This window comes from Chrysemys picta, chromosome 3 (assembly GCF_011386835.1).
Source record: "Chrysemys picta bellii isolate R12L10 chromosome 3, ASM1138683v2, whole genome shotgun sequence".
NCBI classification, from domain to species: Eukaryota; Metazoa; Chordata; order Testudines; family Emydidae; genus Chrysemys; species Chrysemys picta.
This window is the reverse complement of record NC_088793.1, coordinates 144,009,183-144,029,425: the sequence shown is the minus strand read 5'-3', so window position 1 is coordinate 144,029,425 and position 20,243 is coordinate 144,009,183. Positions and strand designations below refer to the sequence as shown.

At 40.9% G+C, this 20,243-nt stretch overlaps 1 protein-coding gene across 7 annotated transcripts in view; it reads right to left on the bottom strand.

The window, feature by feature from the left end:
- The window catches only part of CRIM1 (cysteine rich transmembrane BMP regulator 1), a 317,691-nt gene that overhangs the window by 281,039 nt on the left and 16,409 nt on the right, over positions 1-20,243 (bottom strand). For 6 of the 7 annotated variants that reach the window (XM_005296243.4, XM_005296244.5, XM_005296246.4 and 3 more), the window contains exon 2: positions 10,097-10,270. The exons of the other annotated variant lie outside the window; for it this stretch is intronic. In XM_005296243.4, coding sequence (XP_005296300.2) covers positions 10,097-10,270 — 174 coding nt within the window. The remainder of the gene's footprint in view (positions 1-10,096; positions 10,271-20,243) is intronic. 7 annotated transcript variants of the gene reach the window in all.

Sequence of the window (20,243 nt, the reverse complement as noted above, 5' to 3'; positions counted from 1 at the left end):
AGGTCCCTTCCAGTCCTAGAATCTATGACTATTGCTGGACAGTGACAAGAGATGCTCCATTTAATGAATACAAGAGACAAGCCAAGAAGCGCCGAGTAGACACTGAATATGGAATGCACCAGCCTGCTGAAGGATAAACTTAGAATATCCCTCTCCCTCAGCAACTCTGAGAGCCTCTCCAAAATTTTTAGTGAGTCCTTTAGCTAGACAACACTACAATGAGTTTTCACATCTGATGAGAACAAGACTATCTTCCAGGAAACACTACACTTTAGCTTAGCCCATCTGCTAAGAACTTCCTCTTTTCTTCTATAAAGAAGTTTGAGCATTAAAGAATCAGATGGCTCTCACAGCCTTTACTTGACTCTTCCCAGATTCAGCCTCTGGAAACCCCCACCCATGGGCCAGATCTGTCACAACTTCCCAATTGGACCAAACTGCCATCAATAGGTCCTTCAGAAGCTGAAAATAGCCATACTTACTGCCCTGAGCTCAAGAACATGGGAATTCCTGCATCAAATCAGACCAGTGATCCATCAAGTCTTGATATCCTGATTACCATGACCCAGTACCTGATGCTTCCTTCCTTCAGAAGATTCAAGAAACCCCTATAATATATATTTACATAATAACTTGCTCATCTAAGTTTTTTTCCTAGCCTCAAATTTATCCATTGTCTCATGCCCGGAAACATGAAGCTTTATGACCATTAAATGTTTAACCATGTGAACATTCTAAGGTTGGGCTGATTGCCAGACACTTCCCATGATAAGACCCTGTTTTCAGCTGTGCATAACTTTGCACAACCAACCATTTGGACAGAATTTTTCCATGTCGGGTATCAACCTCAGGCTGAATTATTCTGAAAAAGTTCTCACGAATCTTCCCTGTGACTGGACTCAGCAGGTCTCTTCCCCACAGAACAAAATGAGTGTGCTTAAGCCCAAGTCTACAGATAAAGGCAGCTTCCAGCTGCTTCAGTCTGCGATGGTACAAGACACTGAAACAGAGGGTAGGGAGCCTGTCTCCCCTGCGCTTTCAATGCTCCTCCCTCTGCTGGCACTCCGAAGAAGAAGAGGAAGTAGGCAGCTTTGAGTGCAGAGGAGACAAAACCAGGGCAGGGTGGTAGAAAAGGTGCAGAATGTGACAAAGAGTCTGGTGAAAGATTGAGCAGGTGAGAGGGGCTCGAAGAGGAGGTGATGTCATGCAAAGAATCTGGGACTAGGAGCCAGCTGGCGGTGGGAGTAGAAGAGAAACAGATTGGATGACAACTATGGGTAGACAGAGTGACTGGCTGAACAAAGACTGGGACTAGGAACCAGTGAGAGGGAAGGGTAACTCACCTGACAAGGAGCTGGGCTCCAGGGAGAAGTCTGGGACCAGCAGGGCAAGAAATTGGGACAAAAAGAATGAGAGAGACGCGGGAAGGACAGGAAATTGAGACTGGATAAAGAGCCCAGGAAGGGAGATGAAGTCTGGGAGCCAGTAGGGGACGTGGGAAGAGAGACCAGATGAGGAGCTGGGAAGGACTGGCTGGGCAGGGAAACAGGATGTGGGGAGGGGCAGACTGGAACTTGTACAGCAAGCCTGGAGGGAAGACTAGGAATAGGATGAGAATACCAAGAAATTGAGACTGTGACAAGTCAGTGGTGGAGAAGAAACAGAACTAGTAGAGAAATAGGGCAAAAAGGGTCCACCTTACAGGAAAACGGGCAAAAGAGTCTATGCTTACTAAAGCATACTTCCCTCCACAGCCTGGAATGGACTCAAGATCTGGGTCTCACCATTCCTCTGCGAAACCCACTGGTAGAGAGCGTCTCGTTGGTTCATGGGGGATGATAACCTACTATTGCTATGAGTTACCCCATTAGCCCAGGTGGTAGAGGATCTAAACATTCCAACCTTGCTGATTAACTAACCTGCGTATTAATAATATTATTGCTTTTTAAAAACCTAGGCAATTACACACGTACACACATATATTAAAAGAACATTAAGGTTGTAAAGTGAGGCAATAAAAGGTTAGAAAATGCCAGAATCCAGTTTGCCTGTGCATTCATTATGATGATCAAAAACTAATTTTCCCCACAGGAACTGTGCCTCAATCAGTACATTAGATGAACCTGCTTTGGGGATGAATCAGGATTGTGTTATAAAAGGAGACCTGTCTGTAGGATCCCTGCTTCATTGGTTACAGAACTTGGAAATGTAATGAATGAGTCAGGGCATCACAGGAAAAGAAAGGAAAAACTTAAGGTTAAGGCATAAAAGAGTTGAATTCTACCCCTGCCTCTGCCACAGTTCTTATGTGATGCTGGGCAAATCACTTAAACCAACCCTTTTATAGGTAGTCACTAATTGAGAGTGCCTCAATTTCTGAAAGCCCAACTTGGTATCTTGGGGTCTGACATGCAGAAGCACTGAGAACCCTCCGCGGCAACTGAAGTCAACAGGAACTGTGCTTTGAACATATTCCATACTATATTATGCAAAGAATTCTGAAAAATCAGGTTCTAGGTGCCTCAAATTGGGCACCTAAAATTAGTGGTTACTTTGACCTTAATCTCTCTGTGCCTCAGCTACCCATCTGAAAATGGAGCTATGTAATAATATGGGTTTTGTTAGGACCTGAGACCAATGCTTTAAGAATAATTGAAGTCCCTTTAACTTAGGATTGTTTTTAGCTCATCACCAGTTGACCAGAAAAAACTAATTTCGGTATATTATTGCAATTTTTGTTCAAGAGCACTAACAACAAAGTTATATAGTTTCTTTTATTTCCCTGAAGTATTAAACAATAGGATAATAATGAAATTACTTTATAAATTGAGTTAAATCAAGGAGTTAACAATACAACTTAACTGAGTAACTACAAAGAGAACAGTTTAAGACCAACAATTGGTGAAGTTATTGCATGAGCACGGCCAATAATCAAATCACAACATTAACAATGATTACATGATTTATTTAATATCTTATATTTTCTCTTGTGGAAAAAATGGGTTCAGGTTTACATCTGTAGGTAACCCACGTGGCTCAGGTCAATTTTAAGATTTGCTTTAAACCTAGGTTAGTTAATACTTACCCATAAGTAAAAACTTACACTATATACTTAAACACCCGGGCTATTACTGTTAATGGCCAGCCATACATACACACGTTAGGATAGGTCTCTTGTGGCAGGCATCCCTGCACAGTCCTGTTAAATAGACAGAGTATGTCTACACTGCAAATAAAAACCTGCAGTTGGCCTGTGCCAGCTGACTAGGGCTCACAAGGCTCAGGCAACAGGGCTGTTTCATGGCAGCACAGACCTCTGGGCTCAGGCTGAAGCCTGAGTTCTGGGTCCCTCCCCCCCCCCTTGGAGGGTCCTAGAGCCCAGGCTCCAGCCTGAGCCTGGAAGCCTACACTGCAACGAAACAGCCTCACAGTCCAAGTCAGCAGGCACAAGCCAGCTGTGGTGTCTAATTGCAATGTAGACACTTTTTCTAAACAAGTTTCTCTTTGGGTATCTGCTCTTTAGCTTGCTTGCCTTGTGGAGCTTCAGAGTCAGTCAGGAACTGCATTCTGGGGAACCAGGCAACATTTTCTGTCGCAAGTACCATTACACTAGTGAGGGAATCACTCTCAGGACAGCTGACTTATCTATGATGTCTTTGGCTTGATCTATACTACCAACTCATGTCAGTATAACTACATTGCTCAGGGGGGATGGAAAATCAACACCCCCAAGTGATGCAATTCTACCGATCTAACTCCTGGTATAGACAGTGCTATGCAAATGGAAGGGCTTCTCCTGTCAACATAGTTACCGCCTCTCAGGGAAGTAGAATACCTATATCAATGGGAAAAAGAACAGGAGTACTTGTGGCACCTTAGAGACTAACAAATTTATTAGAGCATAAGCTTTCATGGACTACAGCCCACTTCTTCGGATGCATGTAGAGTGGAATATATATTGAGGAGATATATATACACACACATACAGAGCATGAACAGGTGGGAGTTCTGTTACCAACTCTGAGAGGCCAACTCCCACCTGTTCATGCTCTCTGTATGTGTGTGTATCTATCTCCTCAATATATATTCCACTCTATATGCATCCGAAGAAGTGGGCTGTAGTCCATGAAAACTTATGCTCTAATAAATTTGTTAGTCTCTAAGGGCCACAAGTACTCCTGTTCTTTTTGCGGATACAGACTAACACGGCTGCTACTCTGAAATATATCAATGGGAGCGGCTCTCCCATTGGCATAGATAGTGCCTTCACTCAAGTGTGACAGCTGTGCCACTGCAGCACTGTAAGTGTATACAAGCCCTTCTGAAGTAAGAGATGTTGAGTTGTCATCTGTAGTGATCGAGAGGAACACATTTCTTCCTCATTTACCTGGTCTTTTATGGGTGAAACTCAGAGTGGATTCGTCCCACGCAACCTCTCCGATGATCTTTTGATCAAAATCAAGGGAAATCACAGGTTTCTCACCCCAAATGCATGGTCCAATCCTGATTAGGCAATGCCATTCTGACTCTTGATCCACATATGGGATTCTCCTTTTAGGGCACTGTTTTTTAGTCACATCCATGAGTCTATGTTTGTCCCAAATAAGCAACGCTGATGGTTACCAAGATTACTTAAATACAAGGGGTTGAAATCAACAGCAGAAACCATCATCAATGACCTCTTGGTTATTGGGGTTTGTTGTCTTCCTGTGGGTCATAACTTAAGACCCACTGTCTTGACTTAAAGTAATTCCTTGCCCATATTTAAACTTCAAGACAGACAAGACCTCAAATAAATTTGCCAAACTGTCACATCTGGGATACAGCGAAATAATCTTACATCCAGTATCCAGGCTCACACAGTCAAGCTGTTTCAAAGCTACTTATTAAATCAAACTTATTAAAAATATAACCAATTCGTTTCTACTCGATGTCTACATGACCATATGCATACATGTCGTACCTACACTCTTATCTCATAGGGGTATTTGTGAAAATAAATTCATTAAATATCTGTGAAACACTAAGATACTGCAGCGGTAAGTGCCATAGGAAAGTCCAGGAGAAAAAATTAACAATTCTGTCTTCAGAACAGGGTTTGAATGGTGTGCAGTAAACAAGGCCTGGGGTTACACATTGAACAGTGAGGATAACACAAAATATTGAATAGCTGCTTGTATGTTGCAAGCAATTTATTTTTATAATCTTAAATTACTTTGTACTTATTTACTTCGTTTCCTAATTGTTAGTTACACAGAAAGGTGTTCCCATGTCATTAACCAGCTGAAGTTTGAAACTCAAGAAAACAGTTATTTGTGCTTCAGAGTGTTCCTGCCCCACTCCTTGGGAGTGAAAATGGGCACTGGGAGTTACAGTTTTGTTTCTTGACTTTCAAGTGATAAGTGAAATTTAAGATTGTACCCTCCTCCACCTATTCCCACCCACGGCTATCTCCTGAGGAGGCTCCTAATATTTAACACTGATAAATGGCTGTCAGCAAAAGAGGCACTGCAGCATCCTTATATGAAAGAGCAACAATAATGGCAGTGTGCACTTTCCCTCTCCACTAGAAGCCCCCTGCACGGCTGTTGCCCATACTTCTACCATGTGAAACAGTGAGGGTAATGCTAGTTTTCAATCCCCTGCCTCCCCATGAGTCTGGTATGTAATGTTCCCCACCCTGATACCTGAAAAGATGAAGATATTATTTTTATATTATATAAAAATAAAAGTGAGCGTGTGGGGTTCTTACTAGGGAGGGTGTCTTTCTTTTTCTTTTGGCGCTCTCTGTGGTTTCTGGGGTATGGATGCCTCTGATGTATAATGGAAATGCAATGAATGCCAGTCAACATGGGTTTATGGAAACTAGGTCTTGTCGAACAAATATGATCTCAGTTTTTGATATTACAAGTGTGATTGATAAAGGTAACTGCACAGGTGTAATATACTTAGACTTTAATGTATTTGACCTAGTACCCCACATCAGGATTTTTAAAAAAAAAAGTCAGCACTATACAATATCAATATACCACAGATCAATAGGCCAATGGATTAAAAAAAAAAATGGACAGATCTCAAAAAGTAGTTGTCAATGAGGAATCATGAAATGGGGATGTTTTAGTGGGGGTACTACAGGGATAGGTACTAGGCCTGAGTCAATATTTTTATCAAAGACCTGGAAGTTCATATAAAAATAATTGCTGAGAAAATCTGTGGATGATACAAAGATCAGTAGAGTAGTAAATGAGAACAGGACAGTCATACAGAGTGATCTGGATAGCATGATAAGCTGGACCCATTAAAATAAAAAAAAAAGTTTTAATATCGCCAAATGCAAAGTCATCTCAAAAAACAAAGAATGTAGGCCATATCTACAGAATGTGGGACAGTATCCTGTACAGTAATGACTCTGAAAAGGATTTCAGGGTCATAGTGAACATGTAACTGAACATGAACTCCCAGTGCAATGCTGTGGCAAACCAGGCTAATGTCATCCTTGGGAATATACATGGGAAAGTACGAAGGTGGTTTAACCTTTGTATAATCACCACTGACATTAGAATAATGTGTCCAGTTCTGGCATCCACATTTGAAAAGGCACACTTAAAAAAAAACTGGACAGTGTGCAGAGAATTGCTACACAACTGATACAGGGAGTGGGAAAAATGCCTTTAAGTGTGACAGACTTACATTTGCTCTATATGACATCGTTAGGTTGACATAAGCTGCCTTGCGTCGAACCTAGCTGTAGAAGTCTCTTCCCTTAAATTTGCCTCCTGCCTACATAAGCGCCTCTACACCGATTTAGTAACACCACCTCCCAGACCGGAGTAGAATCACAGTTGATGTACTTAGGTCAATGCAGTGTCTACACTGCTTATGTCAACTGTTACTGGCTTTCACAAGCCATCCCACAATACCACCACCCCCCCCCGCCACACACACACAATACAATCAATACAAATGCTTATGGTGAGGAGGTGCACCACCAACACCAGGTGCCAAATGTTCACGTGCACACAAGCAATTTAACAACTGTGGTGGCTGTATGACAGCATAAGTTAAGTTGACAATCTTATAGTGTCGACATGGCATTAGAAAGCTCAATCCATTAAGTTTATCAGAAACATTAATAGGGAGCCTTGATTATGCTGTTTAAGTACTTTTCACAACTGTAGTAGGCAGACTTGACACTGAATACATCTGTCAAGTAAGAGTCCTGTTCACAATCAATTTTCAGAGTAAAACCAAAATTTTAAAACACTCAGGTCATGTCCTGGCAAAAAGGGTGTGTTTTTCCATTTTTATTTCAGCTCAATTCCTTTAGGTTAATGCAATTGAAAATTCTAGTAAAGATACAAGCTAGCATGTTTGAAGCCATGTTTTAGCCTAGGCGGGAGCAATTTAAGCAATTTGGGCAGATTCTTAGTTTAGCCAAACTGTTTTGTCCTTCCCCAATTCTCAGATAACAGTGAATCACCAAGGGCTTGTCTCAAGAGCTTTTGTACTGCTTTAGAAACCAATACAATTTAACAAGTACAACTCCCTAGCGTGGACGCAGTCATACCAGTATAGCTTCTCCCTGTGTATTTATGATAAGTACTTAAAAGGTAAAGCACATTTTTATTTCAATCATATGTGTATTTGGCAGCATACATAACATGGCCTTTGTTTACTATTATAATGGGCAGTAATGCACATGGGGTTTTTTTTTTGTGTGTCTCTTTTTTAATTTTGTTATTTTTTTTAATGTTTCTCTGCTTATAAATGGGGGAACAGTTCTGCTAAAAATATATCCACAGGGTTGATGCTTTATGATGTAATTTAATTATCCTCTGTCATATTCAAGAAAATCTGTTGTGGCTATGCTTTTCTCTCCCTCCCCTTTTGCTACTAATTCAGAAAAATAGGTTTAATCTGTGGAAAGACAGACGCTGTAAGTCATGTTCTGTATGATGCTTTGAGTAGTTTGCTATCAGCAATGAACACCTGTTAGGAGTCTAGCTGGAACCTCTTACAGAAGAAAATTGTATTAGAGCTTTGTCATGAAGTGATAATGGCTTACATGTTAACTAGGCTTTCAGTGTTCCAGGAGAGAGAGAGAGCACGCGAGAGTTAGTCAGTCCTGAACATTTTTATTTTCTCAAAGTATTCACTGTTTAAAAACAAATAGAGCAAAAACCAGTGAAAGACAAAAAAAAACTTATTCTGTTCACCGTTAAAGCACTTAATGTGGCTTCAAATAATTTTTCTATAGTTTTGTAACTGAAGGGCTTCACAAGCAGTACAAAGTAGACAGAAGAGTATGGGCTAAATCACTTAGAAATAAATTACTCAGGACAGCAGACATCATTTGAAGCTTGTTAAGATATACACACAGCACGTATATTAACTCCCAGAGATACAAATAGTCCAACATTACTAACCTACAGTATTATAAATTAGATATCTGTAATGGTACTTGACTTTTATCCAAGTACTTTACAAACATTAATCCTCAGAACACTCTTGTTCAGTAGCCAGATCAATATTATAAACTCATTTTCTGAGACAGGCAAGTTACAGCTTCTCAGTCTGTTTCTCTAAGACCACAGATGCTGTCTTTGTCAGAGTCAGGATCAGAATTCAGTGCTTCTTTCTCACAGCATTAGACAACATCTCTACCACTCCAAGTAATGAACTGTGAAAAAGACTGCAGACAAAATTTTAAAACAAGACGCAAACTTCAAGTGATAGTTTCTTTGCTGCCTTTTGTACTTCAGACACATCCCTTGGTATTACTACAATTCTAGACCAGATCTAAACACAGATTTTGTACCAATTTTAAAAACTTTTCCAATTAGGCGTATGATATCCAATAAACTAACAGTACAACCCCTACTGTGGGTGAACTTCTAACAGATCAGACCACCACAGAAGAATATTCACTCTCGCTGCTTTATTCCATATTTTTCCAGTTTATTGTTTGAGAACTTTAGCAGGTTTTCAAATTACTGTCATTTTCCATTGCTTAATTAAGATTCACACACTTAGGCAAGTCTCATAAAACATTTTATTTTCCTGACAACTTGTTAGTTTACTTATTTAAACTACCCTCATAACTCAGATCAACATGACTAGTATTCTTTTAGAACATTTAACTTTAACACTGCATTAAGTCACCATGTGGACTTTTAGTTGAGGCCAATTCACTTATTCACATATTTCAAATAATCTCCTCAAATTCTTAGGATATGTTGGAAAATAAATGTTATGACAAAGTAAAATTGCACAGACAGCTGTCAAGAACCACCACATTTTCCATCCCAGCTCAGAGAACTTTTTAAAAGTACTTCATGCAGGTTTGATTGCAACACAATATCCCTGAACTGACTCTCTGGCTGAATTTAGGACTGCTTTGTTAAGTAGCATGTAATATAGCAATGTCCTAAGTGCTATGGACACCAAATGTGACTTTGAGGATAAGTATACACAAAAGTGTTGATCTAAAGTGAGCTAGAACAAATGGAAGACAAGTAATTGAGAAGTACTAGTATTAAAGTAATTCTACATTATATACTTCTGAAAAAGGAATAGCAATTCCATCATGCAAAACATTGTGAATCAAGGCAACCAAGAACACCTTAAGATCTTTTGCTCTTTATTTATGACATTTAAAGTCCCTACATTTGTTCATGTGTCTATCACTTTAAATATAACAATGTAATTTTGAACAACTTGCTTTTCCACAACTATAAGAATTTGTGAAGCTGCACAAAGGTCAAAATAGGACACCTAAACAAGTTGTGTTAGTTTTGTCCTTGTCAACAGTGAAATGCACTTTTTAAAAAGACACTTAGCACAAAGAAAGATAATATCAGTCTCATCGATTTTCAAATCAAGGGTCTTGAGAGTCAAGCTGGATAAACCACATCTTCCTTAAACTCCACAGTGCTAATATCTTTAACACCTGTTCTTTTTGGAAGTTAAAGGCAGTTAGTCCCTGAAACCACTTAAGTTGTTTTAAGGATCAAGGATTATCACCTAGTGATAGGCCCTAGTGAAAGATGCACAATAAGGAATTACAAGTTGAAAATTACTAAAATCAAGCGCTTACCTTCAATCCTTTTTAAAGCCGACAGGCAAGCATCCTGGCTTGGAAACTCAAATGGATTACTACAGGTGCGAATGGTGTCACATTCGCATTTCCCATTGATTATGTTGCAACCTGTTACAAGGTTTTCATTGCAAGGTTCAAATCCAAGCAGCTGATCATCATCCCAATTTTCATCTGAAAAAACAAAATGAAGTCACTATGTTTATTGTACTTTCACTTAAGTCCACTTAATGGCATTAAAGTTGCCCACAAAAGTGCCAACATTAGGTGCACTCAACAAGCTCTGTTTTTTGCTATTAAAAAAATAATGCTATTCTAAACTGGACACCCTACGTTTGATATGCCACTTCTTTTGGCTATATAAAATATGAGGGCCACATGCAGCAATTTCATTTATTCAGAAAAAGATTAATCCAGACAATATGAATACTGAATACTGTATTGTTTGTTACATTTCCCTATTCTGCTATTAGCATTAATACTGAGGAAATAATTTGCATGCAATAAGAGATGGACATAGGAGATGAAAGTGTTGAGAGTCTCTGGGTTAGGCTAAAAGAGGTAAAAAACAAGGATGATGTCATGCTAGGAGTCTACTACAGGCCACCTAACCAGGTAGAATAGGTGGATGAGGCTTTTTTTAAACAACTAACAATCATCCAAAGCCCAAGATTTGGTTGGTGATGGGGGACTTCAACTATCCGGATATATGTTGGGAAAATAACATAGCGGGGCACAGACTATCCAACAAATTCTTGGACTGCATTGGAGACAACTTTTTATTTCAGAAGGTTGAAAAAGCTACTAGGGGGGAAGCTGTTCTAGACTTGATTTTAACAAATAGGGAGGAACTCGTTGAGAATTTGAAAGTAGAAGGCAGCTTGGGTGAAAGTGATCATGAAATCAGAGTTTGCAATTCTAAGGAAAGGTAGAAGGGAGAACAGCAAAATAGAGACAATGGATTTCAGGAAGGTAGATTTTGGTAAGCTCAGAGAGCGGATAGGTAAGGTCCCATGGGATTCAAGACTGAGGGGAAAAACAACTGAGGAGAGTTGGCAGTTTTTCAAAGGGACACTATTAAGGGCCCAAAAGCGAGCTATTCCGCTGGGAAGGAAAGACAGAAAATGTGGTAAAAGACCACCTTGGCTTAACCACGAGATCTTGCATGATCTAAAAAATAAAAAGGAGTCTCATAAAAAATGGAAACTAGGACAGATTACAAAGGATGAATATAGGCAAACACCACAGGAATGCAGCGGCAAGATTAGAAAAGCAAAGGCACAAAATGAGCTCAAACTAGCTACAGGAATAAAGGGAAACAAGAAGACTTTTTATCAATACATTAGAAGCAAGAGGAAGACCAAAGACAGGGTAGGCCCACTGCTTAGTGAAGAGGGAGAAACAGTAACAGGAAACTTGGAAATGGCAGAGATGCTTAATGACATCTTTGTTTCGGTCTTCACCGAGAAGTCTGAAGGAATGCCTAACAGTGAATGCTAATGGGAAGGGGGTAGGTTTAGCAGATAAAATAAAAAAAACGAACAAGTTAAAAATCACTTAGAAAAGATAGATGCCTGCAAGTCACCAGGGCCTGATGAAATGCATCCTAGAATACTCAAGGAGCTAATAGAGGAGGTATCTGAGCCTCTAGCTATTATCTTTGGAAAATCATGGGAGACGGGAGAGATTCCAGAAGACTGGAAAAGGGCAAATATAATGCCCATCTATAAAAAGGGAAATAAAAACAACCCAGGAAACTACAGACCAGTTAGTTTAACTTCAATGCCAGGGAAGATAATGGAGCAAGTAATTAAGGAAACCATGTGCAAACACTTGGAAGGTGGTAAGGTGATAGGGAGCAGCCAGCATGGATTTGTAAAGAACAAATCATGTCAAACCAATCTGATCGCTTTCTTTGATAGGATAACGAGTCTTGTGGATAAGGGAGAAGCTGTGGATGTGGTATACCTAGACTTTAGTAAGGCATTTGATATCGTCTCGCAGGATATTCTTATCGATAAACTAGGCAAATACAATTTAGATGGGGCTACTATAAGGTGGGTGCATAACTGGCTGGATAACCGTACTCAGGGAGTTGTTATTAATGGTTCCCAATCCTGCTGGAAAGGCCTAACAGGTGGGGTTCCGCAGGGGTCTGTTTTGGAACTGGCTCTGTTCAATATCTTCATTAACGACTTAGATATTGGCATAGAAAGTACGCTTATTAAGTTTGCGGATGATCCCAAACTGGGAGGGATTGCAACTGCTTTGGAGGACAGGGTCATAATTCAAAATGATCTGGACAAACTGGAGAAATGGGCTGAGGTAAACAGGATGAAGTTTAACAAAGACAAATGCAAAGTGCTCCACTTAGGAAGAAAAAAAATCAGTTTCACCCATACAGAATGGGAAGAGACTGTCTAGGAAGGAGTACGGCAGAAAGGGATCTAGGGGTTATAGTGGACCACAAGCTAAATATGTGATGCTGATTCTGGGATGTATTAACAGGTGTGTGTGAGAAAGACACGAGAAGTCATTCTTCCGCTCTACTCTGCTCTGGTTAGGCCTCAGCTGGAGTATTGTGTCCAGTTCTGGGCACCGCATTTCAAGAAAGATGGAGAAATTGGAAAGGGTCCAGAGAAGAGCAACAAGAATGATTAAAGGTCTTGAGAATATGACCTATGAAGGAAGGCTGAAAGAATTGGGTTTGTTTAGTTTGGAAAAGAGAAGACAGAGGGGACATGATAGCAGTTTTCAGGTATCTAAAAGGGTGTCATAAGGAGGAGGGAGAAAACTTGTTCACCTTAGCCTCTAAGGATAGAACAAGAAGCAATGGGCTTAAACTGCAGCAAGGGAGGTCTAGGTTGGACTTTAGGGAAAGTTCCTAACTCTCAGGGTGGTTAAACACTGGAATAAATTGCCTAGGGAGGTTGTGGAATCTCCATCTCTGGAGATGTTTAAGAGTAGGTTAGATAAATGTCTATCAGGGATGGTCTAAACAGTATTTGGTCCTGCCATGCGGGCAGGGGACTGGAGTTGATGACCTCTCGAGGTCCCTTCCAGTCCTAGAATCTATGAATCTGATCAAGTGCATGGGAAAAAACACGTACTTTAAAGCAGCACTCTCACTTGTGCAAACTGCAATACCTTTAGCAAACTACTTTAAATTAGAATGATTTGCTGGAGAGAATCTGAATAATCAGGATTATACAGGAGAGAGTCAAAATTGTTTTGCTGAGTCAGATAACAAGGGGACATTGGAAATTAACACAAGTTATAGGACCTATTGCATGCTATATGTAGTCAATCTGTGGAATTAACTTCTGCAAGAGGTCTGAGTCAAATACTATAGTGAATTTAAGAGAGGTCTGATAATATCATAGACTGTAATGTCTTCTACAACAGTGGCCTTTCTAGTATATGCAAGCACCTATCACTATACTAGGAAAAACTGCACAACTGTCTCAGACTCTTCGCTGCCAACTGCTAAGCAGCTTCTCTTTTACTGATCAGACTGTACTTTTGAAACAAGAAGATTAAGTTCCATCCACAGTTACTGAATTTCACATTGCTATGGTGTAAGATATCATCATCAACTAAATACGTGGCCAAGGATAATTACATGTCTTTCCTGAATACTATAATGATCAACAGGTTTCAGAGTGGTAGCTGTGTTGTTCTTTTTGTTGATACAGACTAAGGCGTACTTGTGGCACCTTAGACTAACAAATTTATTTGAGCATAAGCTTTTGTGCATCCGACGAAGTGGGTTTTAGCCCACGGAAGCTTATGCTCAAATTTGTTAGTCTCTAAGGTGCCACAAGTACTTCTCGTTCTTTTTATAATGATCAACATGTACCATAAAGCACAAATGCCCCAGAAGTCCCCCCCCCCAAGAGAACTACACAACAGGCTTAGTGCACTATGCACAATTGTTGCACAGGGAGTGGGAGATTTAAAAAAAAATAAAAAATAAAATCACATTAGTCATTGCCACATGTAGGATGCTGGACTAGAGGGGACAGTGTTTGATCCAGCCTGGCAAATCCCCTGTTGCTACGAAACAGTCTGAAGTTATTAACAATCAAATCCTACTCATGACGTGAAGAAAGGATTCATGAAAATTTTACCAATTCACCTAAAGAGCAAAACAAAATATATTAACTAAAATCTTTTGCACTGGTGCTGCAAAGCAGTTTCCTATAAAGTTGAAGATAAGTTTTAAAGATCACAGCAAACTGTAGTTGCTTTAAAAACCATAATGAGACTAGGCGGCAGGACAAGAAAGTTCAAGGGAGTTTCAAACATCATGGAGAATAAAACACTTGAGCAAGAGATACTTCTGGACTAACTGGAGTGGAGTCTGGTGAAAGTGTGAACTGAATTCTAGATTATTTCTTCGCATATCTCCACCAGAGGAACATGTCTAATGTATACCACTGATGGTGTTGCTGTGGCTATTTAAACTAGGAGGTGCTGGTTTCCTAGCGAAGATGCAACATCGTATCCAGTAGGAAAAAGTGTCTGGTAATGTGTTTCCACAAGTATCTACCCCTACGATACAAACTGCCTGCTTCAATTTCTAAAGGACTTGGTCTTTTCCAGATATGAATGGAGTCATCTTTTCACATCTATGGTATGGAGACAGGTTTCCCCAGAACATGAAAAGTCTCAGGAAGAACAGAGGGAAATGCACTGGACAGGTGAAAGCTGAGGCCACTTTAGGCATGAAGCTAGGATGGGACATCACTGGTCACTGCCTTTGTAGACCACAGTACAAAAGGTGGCATGGTCATCAACATATTAAACTCACTTGCCCTCTTAGTAGATGTAATCACTTTGAGGAAGTCTGTTTTGATCAATAAATGCTCTAGAAAGGGTTAAATGAGATGGCTCATAAGGAGGGTTTATTAGCTTTATTAGGACAAGATTTAGCTTCAATTATAGTGGGGGGGGAGAAGAGGAAGACATTTATGTTGTTGAGGAACCTGGTGACTATAGGGTGAGAAGGCATACTCGTAAGAATAGCAGCTCATTAGGTTTGTTCTTAAAAAGGTGGACTTTTAAGGAAGCCATACCTAAACCTCAAAATTTAAGGTGTAAATGGTACTCCAGGACTGCAATGATTCCAGCCTAATATTGAGTTAGTCCTTTACTAGTGATTCAGATAGTGAACTACAGCCTTTTCTGTTTATAGCAGCTCGATCTGGAACCTTTCCTGGATTGCAGTAGGATGGCTTGGACTCTGAGGGTCGGGGAGTCCACATTAGTCAAAAGGTCCCATGTTGCAAGGTGGAATGTCTCTAGGCTGGAGACAGAATCCTCCCTTGCTGTTGAGACAAGATGCCCAGAGAGAGGGAGCAGGTAATATGGTTTTCTGGCCAGCTGCAGAATACACAGGGTACCAGTACTGGTGAGACAACTTTAAAGCTATTAATACAACTCTGTCCAATCTGATCTTTATGACCTTGGGTATCTGGGAGACAAGTGTTTGCTCCTTGTAGTAGAAATATATTCAGAAGGAAGCTTTGGCCCCCTCTGCACTTGGTGTTTTGTTTGGATGCAAAGATCCCTATTACTTTGGCTGTGAATAGGCCACAATGGAAGGACTCTGAACTGGTAATGTTTTGTCCTCATGCAAACCTCAGGCACTTGATAAGACTGTGATTGTGTCATGAAAGGAAGCGTGTCCTTTAAGTTGAGAACCACATACCAGTCTCCTTGGAATAAGAGAGGGAGAATGTCTCCTAGGGTGTGCATCCTGAACCTGAATGCTCATATGTGCCTGTTGATGTTTCTGAGGTCGAGGACAAATTTCAGACAATTGCTCTTCCAGTAGATCAGGAAGTAGCAAGAATAAAATCCTTTACCCCAATGTTCCTGTAGAGCCTCCTCTATGACTCTCTTCATGACCTACAGGCCTCTCTAGTGAGACTGGTCCTTACAAAAAAAAAAAAAAAAAGAAGGAGGGGGGAGATGGCCATGTAGCCTGATGCAAAAATGGGTGGATTAGTATCCATTGCAGATGGTGCCCAGAAATCAGAAGTAAACACGCATCTGTATGTTCTATAGGAGGAGAGACTGGGTCAGAAAGGAGGGAATGAAGAGAGGATGACTGGAGATATGGTGCAAATTGGTATATGGCTCTCAACCATACCCTCAAAATTGCTGCTTGGAGTCAGATACTCTGAGGGATCCTACTTCTGTTCTGCTGAGGATGTTTGCCAGCAAAAGGTTTAGAAGACGCCCATGAAACTGCATCCCTTGATGTTGTAAGGGAGACTGTTCCTGAAGGTAGAACACTGATAGAAGAGAGTGGTCTTCTTCAACTCCGAGGAAGTGAATTCCAGAGGGTGGGCAGTGGCCTAAATATTCTACATCGCCTTGTCACTAAGGAAGCCACTACCCTCCAATGGGAGGTCTGATTTTCCCCTAGGATTCCAGTGGTGTGTCAGTGCTAGATAAGGGATCAGTGCCAAGGGAGGGCATGCTGCCTGGCTCAGTGCTCAAGATGATCTTGTGGCTTCCAAGAGTCTTCATGGAGCTCTGTATATAGAGTCACAAGCAGCTGGAATGAGCCCTGGCATGGCTCGAGACTTCAGAAGGATACCAAGTCAGGAAAGGAGTGCAATGCCCCAAAGGCTATTCCAAGGATCCTGCAAACTCTTCTCCAAAGAAACTGAAGGCACTCCAAGGTGGCTGTGGAGTGGAACCTGAGAGACAGTTACGGTGCAGAAGCAGGTAGCAGAAGAGTCGTGCAGTAGAGTGGCTAGCACCGTCGATGGTGCGAGACCCCCAACTCAGAACAGAGATCAAACTGCTATCAGAATCTGAACAAGTGAGGTGTTTAAGCTGATCAATGCGGAGATCTCTACACTCATCCAGTGCTTGGAAAAAGTGACCGCAATGCCATCTTAAGGCCCTCAAAATATTCTGGAGTGGGGAGTAAGAAAGGAGACAGCTGGCACCTCTTGTACTGGGGCTGGGCTATTGAAGCCTTATGAAATGATGCTGGATGAATGATTCAATCATAGTATGGGGTCAAGAAGACCGGGTTCTTGAGCCTGAGAGAGAATGCAGTGCTGAGGCCAAAGCAAATCTTGGGTCCTAATTAAGAGAACCTCAGCATAGAGGCTGGTCTCAATACAGTCAACAAGCCAGTTAAATATCAGGCTGCAGGCACTGAGAAGCCACATTAGCCTGAAACATCTCTCCCATAGTTTAGGGAGAGAAAGTGTGGCATACTATATATTGGGTTATGAGTGGCAACTACATAACTTCCACCAAACATGGGCAGGTACGACCATCTCCACAAAGAAGTTATTTTCACACTACTGCTGGTCCTGGAAAGTGGGCAGTGCTCAGCCATTCACAAGTACTATATAGAAACCCACTGAGCTATTCCCTCAGTTTATTTCCAACAAATGCTTGAATTAAGGAGGACTGTCCTCAGAAGAACCACTCAGACCAAGTACCTAAGACTTGATACATCATTGATGATTTTCTGAAATTTGGTACTTCATTCTCAGGGTTTATCTAGACCTGAAAGACACTTTGGATTGAAGTAGTGTGTGAATTTAAAGCAGAACATTTATTCCAGAACAGTTCCATGTGGAGATGAACACTAGCTCCTAGAAATACAGCCTCAGGAAAGATTTATATGATGGTGAAATATCTTTCCTGACCTCTTCACAATATAAAAACACTTAATGAAATACTTTATGGAACATCATTGTAGCATTTGTTCTAATTAGAGTATAGGAAATGTCTGGATTACAAGAGTTAGATATACTTGTTTCTAGAGAGAAAAAATATGGTTTGTTAGCAGCTAACCAGAAGCTCCATCTTTGTTTTAAAAAGCCACACATGCATGTAATGTACAAGTGATGAGAAAGTAACTACGTGAGGGAAGAACATATTACTGCTGCTGAAAGGACAGTGAAATGTTACACAGTATGAAAATACTTGACTCAAGCTGGTGCACTAAGATTAAAGAAAAGCTTTACTTTACACTGATACTATCCTTCCTGCCTAGGGTGACCAGACAGCAAATGTGAAAAATCGGGACGGGGGTGGGGGGTAATAGGAGCCTATATAAGAAAAAGACCCAAAAATCAGGACTGTCCCTATAAAATTGGGACATCTGGTCACCCTATTCCTGCCCCTCCATTCCCCTCCTCTTGTCACCAAATCTCTTTTCCTGTACTTTGGTTTTCCTTTTTTCCCTGCATGCTATTTCAGTCACTCCTTCCTCCCACTGAATCTTTTTTACATCCCAGCCTCTTTCCTTCTGGGACAACCTCCCTGTGAACATACACCACCAATACATAGCCTGCATTGCATTTTCCCCCACTCAACCTCTATCAAGCTAACAAAAGAAAAAAAAAAATTACGGGCGGGGAGAGGGGGAGGGTCCACTACAAATAAGCGTCAAGGTTGAAAGATCGACCTTGCACCATCCTTAATATATTTTATCTTTAGATAAAAAAAATATACAAGAGTTTCCAGTATATTGTTAAAATGTGAGCAAACACTGTAGCTGAAGTCATACTTCTGAAATGGTCACCTTCAAGTTGAATTTTAGGTGACTGAAGGTGGATTTCTGGGGGAGAGCAAGAGAAGAGAAGCAGCATGCAGGGAGCTGAAAAAGAGTGGTTCTGTGATTTGAACATGAAAAAAAATGTGTTTTTTTTTTCCAAATGAAGTCTTGTGACATTTTCTTATCTGACCCCTCAGTTTCACAGCTGAAAGAGCTGAGGGATGGAATAAGAAAGTTGCATAAAAATAGCCTTCACTGAGGAAACCTTGTCCTGTTCCATAGGTAGTAGATTTTTGAAGGCTCATAACTGTCAAATCAAAACTAAGTTTGAGACTGGCCATTAAATATTCTTAAACTTGCAAAGTGCAGCCCTAAGGAAAAATGTTGTTGCACATGAATGGAATAAATACAGCTGTACACTGGAATAGCCAACAGTTTGCTATGAATCACTGAAAACACTTGGGACTGACAGAAGGGATCCTGCAGAAGTTCTAAAATTAAGTGGGTTGAAGGAATAGCTACTGCAGACAGCTCTTTGGTATCTGGCTGTAAAGGAGGAGAACACCCTGGAAAGGAAAGTCAAATGGGGAGAGGTACAGAATTTACTACGCACCTTTTAAGTAGATGCAGGACCAGCACCAAACCTAGAGAAGTCACAAAATCATAGACTAAGGTCAGAAGGGACCATTATGATAGTCTAGTCTGACCTCCTGCACAACGCAGGCCACAGAATCTCACCCACCCACTCCTGTATCAAACCCCTAACCGATGTCTGAGCTACTGAAGTCCTCAAATCGTGGTTTAAAAGACTTCAAGGTGCAGAGAATCCTCCAGCAAGTGACCCGTGCCCCAGGCTGCAGAGGAAGGCGAAAAACCCCCAGGGCCTTTGCCAATCTGCCCTGGAGGAAAATTCCTTCCCAACCCCAAATATGGCGATCAGGTAAACCCTGATCATGTGGGCAAGACTCACCAGCCAGACACCCAGGAAAGAATTCTCTGTAGTAACTCAGATCCCACCCCATCTAACATCCCATCACAGGCCATTGGGCATATTTACTGCTAATAGACAAAGATCAACTAATTGCCAAAATTAGGCTATACCATCATAAACTTATCAAGCTTAGTCTTGAAGCCAGATATGTCTTTTGCCCCCACTGCTCCCCTTGGAAGGCTGTTCCAGAACTTCACTCCTCTGATGGTTAGAAACCTTAGTCTAATTTCAAATCTAAATTTCCTGAAGGCCAGTTTATATCTATTTGTTCTTGTGTCCACATTAGTACTGAGCTTAAATAATTCCTCTCCATCCCTGGTATTTATCCCTCTGATATATTTGTAGAGTGCAATCATATCTCCCCTCAGCCTTCTTTTGGTTAGGCTGAACAAGCCAAGCTCTTTGAGTCTCCTTTCATACGACAGGTTTTCCATTCCTCGGATCATCCTAGTAGCCCTTCTCTGTACCTGTTCCAGTTGGAATTCATCCTTCTTAAACATGGAGACCAGAACTGCACACAGTATTCCAGATGAGGTCTCACTAGTGCCTTGTATAACGGTACTAACACCTCCTTATCGCTACTGGAAATACCTCGCCTGATACATTCCAAGACCGCA